At 29.2% G+C, this 7,939-nt stretch overlaps 1 protein-coding gene across 1 annotated transcript; it reads right to left on the minus strand.

The window, feature by feature from the left end:
• Positions 1–646: 646 nt before the first annotated feature.
• LOC101245820 (protein PSK SIMULATOR 1) lies at positions 647–2,554 on the minus strand. Its single transcript, XM_004234109.5, has one exon. It carries the CDS (start codon positions 2,296–2,298, stop codon positions 862–864), a length of 1,437 nt encoding a protein of 478 aa, XP_004234157.1. The 5' UTR covers positions 2,299–2,554; the 3' UTR covers positions 647–861.
• Positions 2,555–7,939: the final 5,385 nt, after the last annotated feature.

Consider the following 7,939-nt stretch of genomic DNA (forward strand, 5'->3'; position numbering starts at 1 on the left):
AGGCCCCATATTTTCAAACTCTGTTATGTGCATATGCATTTGGACGGTGAAATACAACAATGGCCTACCTTTTGTACACAGGATATGGCTAACTCTTGTCCCAATTTTTCATGCATGCACTTTACTTTGTTGCTCCCCCTTTCACATTGAATTCCAATTGCTAACACATACGCACTGACAACGTAAAGAATTTTGTTGCAACCAGACCAATTTCACTTGTTATAATCCGTCTTACTTTTTAAGTAACTAATGAACGTATTATATTTTAGATAGTCTGATTTTACATCTATCAATTCAATATTTCTTTCTTTTGCACCACATTAATAATTCTTTCTACATATTAAAGTGGGGTTAGAAGAATTTAATGTAATCACAATTTGACCCCTAAAAAAGATCATATGACACATGGAGGATCCAAAGTAGGAATTTGTTGTTTAATTATAATCCTTCAACTCACCATAAATAAGGGACCACTTATTACTTATAGTCTATTACCAATCATATCATCAACCAACTTATTTGTGGTTTATCTTCAAGTATTCTTTAATTATAATGTAAGTTAAAACAATATTTTCTCAGATTTGTAATCTTGGACCTAAATTCCATGTGATACCACAATAATAGTAGATACAAGAATATGTTCACATGCCTGCAAAATTCAAATTTATTCATACAAAACAACATCTCAAATCTCAATGAACTTGAAACTTTTGACTCAAATCTTATAGTAATAGTCTACAATTGATATGATACAATATACAGATTTGTGTTAAAAACAAAACAGACCTTCCATCTAACAATCCTTCAAATTATATAATCTATTAATTGAAACAAAGAGAACTTAGAACAAACAAGAGCAGACTAATTACTTGAATGCTTCAAATTCAAGAAGTTGTTGAAGTTGGTACACTCAAACAAGGCCTTAGCATTCATTTCTCTTTCAAACCTCCAAATATAGTTTAGACCAACTAATAGCTCTGTTATGGCAGCTTCAGTCTTTTCTTGATTTGCAAAATACAAAGTTTGCAGCAAGAGGACATTAGTTTTTGGAACTAAGTTTTGTTGTTCAAAGCTCCTTTCACTTTGCCATTTGATCATGTTATGTGCCAAAGGTGACAACCATCCTAAAATCTTTTGTAGGGCATCTTTCCATTCACCAGCCAGAACTGGATCACTAGCCGAAAATCCAACTCCTTTTAGTCTTGATCTTAATGATGATCGAACGCTATTTGGTAACATGGAGTATAAATCATCTCTAGCATCAACTCCAACTAGTTGTGGTGATCTTATCATTTTTTCCATAACAATGATCAAATTAGCATAATGTAGAGCAAGTGCAGCCGCGCCTAAAGTACTCGTTGGTGGTTTAAGTAGCTTAGTATTTGATTCGAAAAATTCATGATCTGAGACTTTGAGTATAGGGGGAGGATTGTTCATCAATGGACCAGAGACGAAATTGCATGTGTTGTGATTTTCTGAAGGATACACAGTGGCTGAAGCAGAGAGACTACGTGGGAGTGAATTTGGATATCCATGATTGATACCAAAAACAAGCTTGATCCTTGCTAGTGTAGTGAAAATGGATCGAGCTAACAATGATGCAACTGTGTCAAAGCTACGACACCATAAAGATCGCTCTTTTAGATACTTAACTTCTTGTTTCTGCCACAGATACTTCTGTCGTAGCTCAAGTATCTTCTGTTCTTTGATTGAAATGTCAGAATCATTGAAATGGGAATTCGTATTCGAATTCGAAGCTTTCTTTAGACTATTCTCAAGTACTGAAAGCTCATCCATTTGTCGATGAAGCAGAGCAGTTGTAGTGACAAACTGATCCATTTTCTTGATTTTTAACTCCATATCCTTCAAACTAAGAACCCAATTATAAGGATCACGACCCGTATTTGCGAATTCAGTAAACAATCGATCAAAGCTTCTGAGATGTGAATCTTCACATCTCTTACTCATTCTTGATAAAGATTTCGCAACCAGCCTTAAATTCTCCACAATCTCCGCACAAGCAAGGCCTAAAAGAAAAGCATCATCGTTTGAGACAATTTTACGAACACCTTCTGTGCATATTGACTCATTACGAATTCTCATCATATTTTTCTCAGATAAAAATTGCCATAAATGGAGTAACTTTGACATCAATCCAGAGATCTCAAACGCTAAAACCCCAACACTTGATTTCTTGATCACCGCCGTCTTTGCACGTGGCGCACCCGCTGATCTTACTGTAACAAAGCTCTGTGCTATCGTTTTCTTCACCTTATTCAACCATGTTTCCAGCGCCATGATTAAGAATCTGAGAATTCAATAATGTGTCAAAATGGGTTTTTGAGTAAAGAAGAAAGAAGATTGATTGATGAGTTTAATTAGAGAAAAAATTTAGAGAAAAAACAAAGAGAAAGAAACAGAGGATTAGATTTAGAAGAAGGAGAAATAATTGGAGAATGAAGGTTACAGAGATGAAGATAAAAGCTAAGTGGTTTGAGGGCTCGTGGGATGTTTACAAATAGTCACATAACATCGCTACGTGTTGAAATTTTGTGAGACTCTATCAATTTTAAGAGATTATTCTATTTTAACTGCTCGTTTATAAGTATTTTGAATATTTTATAGATCAGATCAAACGTGACCTAACACTCATTTATTCGAAAAATACATCACTAATAACATTTGATTACAGAGGAATTTTTTTAGATATTATAATGAAAGGAATAAATAGATTTATACTTATTATTTTATTAATAAAATTATATTTTTTAATATTTTATTAATAATTGTAATATTTTTTTTTGGGCTTTAAAATTTATTTATTGAAAAAATTATGGTATTGATTGAATAAAAACACATAGTTCCATATTTAATGACCAAGGGTGGTTTAAATTACTAAGACAAAAGGGTAATTTGTCTCTTTCAAGTTGATGTACACTTGCTATCCAATGGTAGTGGTATATTCATTACTCTTCCTTTTCCAAGTATAAAATAAAATAGAGAGTCATATGATTCTTATACTAAATTAGTTTCGTTATGGTATAATGGTGAGATTATTTTATCATTAATTAAATATTGAGAGTATCGATTTCAAGTAGACTTTGATTTAATCGAGGTTCTAATATTTATTCCAAATATCAAATGAAAAAGGGATAATACCCAATTACCCCCTAGCCTATACCCAAAATTCCTACGACACACCTTATCTTTGATGAGGTCCTATTACCCCCTCCAACTTTTTTTTAAGTAATATATTACTCCTTGCGTGCCTACGTGGCAAAAATAATCTGCAAGATCGATTTGTTTGTTGAACACGCGTCGGGACCCACTTTTTCAGTTTTCGATAAACTGACTTTAATGAAATATACTCCTTCTCTCTCACGTCCCACCCCACTCCCTATGCTCCATAATTAATAAATCTATATGAATAAAGATAATGAGTTTTGTTTCAAATTGTTAATATTGATCTTTTATTATTTTATCATTTGGTTTAATATAATTATCAAGTTTAGAATTAATAATCGACATAAAATAAGAATTAATAATCGACATAAAAAGATGCAAAGAATATATTAAATTTTACTTTACCTTTTCAAATCAAGGAGCTTGAATGATAATGGATGGAGCTTCTTCAAAAATGAAGAACCATAAACATGGGGTTATTTTTTGAAAAGAGGAAGAAGATGCTTTGAGAGAAACAATAAAATTTATTTTTGATTTTTTTTTCAAATTGCTTTGACACGTGGCTCATTTTTATTGGCCATTGTTAGTCAAAAGCTGCACTCACTCTGCACTCACGCGCTCTAGATGGGTGAAATCACGATTTTTGCCATGTAGGCACGCAAGGGGTAATATATTACTTAAAAAAAAAGTTGGAGGGGGTAATAGGACCTCATCAAAGATAAGGTATGTCGTAGGGATTTTGGGTATAGGCTAGGGGGTAATTGAGTATTATCCTAATGAAAAATTAAAATAAACACATTATATGACTTATATTAAAAGTATAGAGTTCTCTTTGACGTGTACATTGTAATAACTCAGTTAACAAAAGTCAAGTAATATGAAACGAGAGACGGAGGAAGTATTTGATCTACTTTATGTATAAAATTCAAAGGTTGATCGCTTAAATTCCGCTTTAGATATTCAATTTGAATATGGAGATTATGTGTGTATAACATAAGTCAGGAAAAGGTAACTTTTATTTTCCAGTATGTTTGGCTACAACATGAACACAAATATTACCTTTTTTTTCCCCACTGAACAATGTTTGTTCTTTTTTAATATTATTTTCCAAAACTCGTTAATTATTCATATCAAAGTTTAAATTAGTCTGAATTCGTGTTGAAAAGTTTCATATTAAAAATTAAAATGTTTTTTAACAAAGTTGATATGAACTCGAAATCTCTGATTAAGAATGAAAGAATATTTATCACTCTACTACAATCCTCGTCGATTGGGATGTTTGTTGTAATAACAATATATTAGTTGGGTGCTATCATTTCATTTTTTAACTTTTACTTTCTGTACTACACATTCTTCTTCTAAAGGGGGTGTGGTCACACTTAAAAACATCTTCTATTATTTTTATTTTTTATTTTTTATTTTTGTCGGGTTTTAGTTTCACTGGTAAATCATTGTGAAGGACATTCACTGAGCCCACTCAGGTCTATTTTTTAAATTATTAATTATATTTTTGGCCACATTTTTTTGTTTTAAAAAAAGTCAAGGGAGTAGTTAGCACTTTAATGTTTTTTTTCTTTTAAAGCTTTCTGAAATTAATGTCTATTATTTTTGGATTCGATTTCAATTTATAAATCATATTCACATCGGCGATCAAGATGGTAATAATGCTCCTCTTTCATTTTAATTTAACTGTCTAATTTTAATTTAATACGTATTTTAAGAAAAAAAATTATAATATATTTTAATTTTGTAATCTTGAACATATTAGGTGTAAAGTTAGGACTAAAGAGTCGTCAAAAAGAAAAAATGACATTTCTTTATGTGATAAATTTAAAAAAAAAATCCAATAAAAATATGTATTTATAAATTCAAACAATTTGAGATGCATTAAAAATTGAGAAGAAAGAAAAAAATATATAAGGAGTATTTTAGAAAAAAAAATATAAGGAGTATTTAGATTTCTAAATTCTTAAGTTTAGGTAATATCTCTTGGTAAATTAATAGTAGGGCTTGAACTTATTAAATACTATGGAGAATAAAATTTTATAAAAATGATTATGACTGATTCTGTATCTTACAAATCAGATACCAAGAAGAAGGATCGCATTTTATAATGTGTAGTTAATATATATAAAATTGTCATTTTTAGGACGCAAAAAATCTATAAATCAATTGAAGAATTAGACATTATGTTTGTTAACAAAATGAATTTTGGATCAAATCGGTTATAAAATCTAGCTGATGAAGTAAAATTTTTTAAAGATTATAATATAAATAGATCATCAATTTTCCTCATCTCCACCAATGTTGGACCGATCAATACCTTCTCACATATCCAAGAATAAATCTTTAGAACAGGAATAATATAATATGAAAGTTTATTATTTAATATATAATAAAGTGAGATGGATTTAGCTCTAGTTTATATATGTACTATCTTCAGCGGCTGAACTAGAACTTTTACTAAAAGGGTTCAAAATCGAAAAAAATAAATACACAAACTAATTGAAAGAAATATGACATATATTATAGATACATGAAAAACAAAATTTAATCATATATAAATAATATAATATTTTGTCAAAAAAATTCGAATGAACTCCTAACCATAAGGTGGATCCGCCTCTGACCATCTTAATAACATAAAGAATAGAAAATGGTGTAATTCTGCAAGCAAGGGTGTTCAAAGGAAACTGACAAACCACATTAACTTAATGAATCGAATCATAATTGATAAGATTTGATTTTCAATTTTTAAAAAATTAAAATCAAATCAAATCAACATTATACCTTAGAGTGTTCATTACAATTAAAGAAAAATAAAGACGATGATTAGGATCGTATTGAAAATTCAACAAAATAGACATATAAGCGATGATTCAAGAGTGCTCTACTAAATCTAATCTTCAATTTTACGCATCTCTATCGATGTTAGACTGATCAATACCTTCTCACATGCTCAAGAGTAAATCTCTAGAGCAGGAATATTATAATATGAAAATTTATTAATTTCATATATAATAAATTGAAATAGACTTTGCTCAAATTATATCTGTACCACTTTCATAATATAAATTGAGATGAATATATATACTATTTGATGTAGGGTAAAATGATTATTTCTTACTTCTCAATATATCGTATGAACTATCGCTTTAATTTCGTCATTTTTCATGTCAATTCATGATGTTAATCTTTCTAAAGAATGAAAATTGGTGTAACAATGCAAACAAAAGTGGTCAAAAGAAACCGACTAACCACGTTAAATTAATAAATCGAATCAAATGAGGTAAAAAATCGACTAGTGATATTGTTTGACTAGATTGATATGTTGAAAAGAGAAATTCAATCATATTTGATTTTATTTTATTTTAAAAAATCAAATCAATATTATATTTGTACAAATTTTATAAATATTTTATACCTTAAAATATTCATTATCATGTGAGAAAAATAAAGATAATAACAAATAATAAAAAGATAACATTAAAAGGGGTAGTTGTATAAAATGACAAACTAATTATATAAAATAAATATAGTAGCCACCGTTTAATTTATTTGTGTTCCATAGCAAATTGTTTGCTAGTCCCTCTCTCCCTCAAATTCTCGCTCGCTACTCTCCCTCTCTGGCTCGCTTTCTTCGCTCGCCTCTCTCGCTTTATACAATAGAATCGTATAAGTTGTATTTCTAATTGTATAAAACGAAATAAAATTGTATATACACATATAAATACATATATCTCCATCTTATACACTTATAATTATACAATAAAAGTACTTCTCTGCCCAAGTCTCTTTTGTCTTTCACTCTTTCTTGTTTAATACAAATTCAAATTGTATATGATTTCTCTCTTTCTCGTTTTATACAATTCGATTCAATTGTATATTCTCTGCCCAAGTCTCTTTTGCCTTTCTCCCTTTCTCGTTTTATACAAATTCAAATTGTATATAATCGTCCTATACAGTTATAATTATACAATTCGTTTTATATACTTTGTTTATACAATTTTTTGCCCGCCCAAGTCTCTTTCTCTTTCTCGTTTTATACAATTCGCTTCAATTGTATATGTATAACAAATTATATATATATGTTTGCTACGGAGCACAGTTATGCAAACTTTGCTATAACATACTAATATAAATTTTACGTTTGCTATTTATGAAAATTTTCCTATTAAAAACCAACAAAATAGACACATACCGATCAATTAAGAGTACTCAATTAATTATCCAAAAATAAGATAAAAGCAAATTCAATCTCCGAAAGACATGTCTACCATCGTGCCTAGTTGAGTCGTTCATCGAGTTGCTATCTGAGACCTTGTTATAACTTACAAGTAATTGTTAAATTTTTTCATGATTTATATTTCTTAGCCTATTATTTCAAATTTAAACTTACAATCTTTTTATGGTATACAATAATCTTTATATAATTAGAGTCCATAAACATTTAGTAACTCACATAAATCTCAAATCAAACATATTTATTTTTATTATCTCTTATAAATATTTAATAACACTTTTTTTTAATAAGTTTCATTATTTTATTATTGATGACATAATGTTTTAACATAATGTCATGACTTACTTAACTTTATTTTAGTTTTTCTTGGAATAGCCATTAAAAAATTTAAAAACTAATATATTTAATATGATAAATAAGAGGGAAAAGACTCAAATATGTCGCTGAACTTTCAGAAAAGGCTCATTTATGCCATTATCATTAAATTAAAGGCTCATTCATGTCATTATTTTT

The sequence above is a fragment of the Solanum lycopersicum genome, chromosome 3 (assembly GCF_036512215.1).
Source record: "Solanum lycopersicum chromosome 3, SLM_r2.1".
Taxonomy (NCBI): Eukaryota; Viridiplantae; Streptophyta; class Magnoliopsida; order Solanales; family Solanaceae; genus Solanum; species Solanum lycopersicum.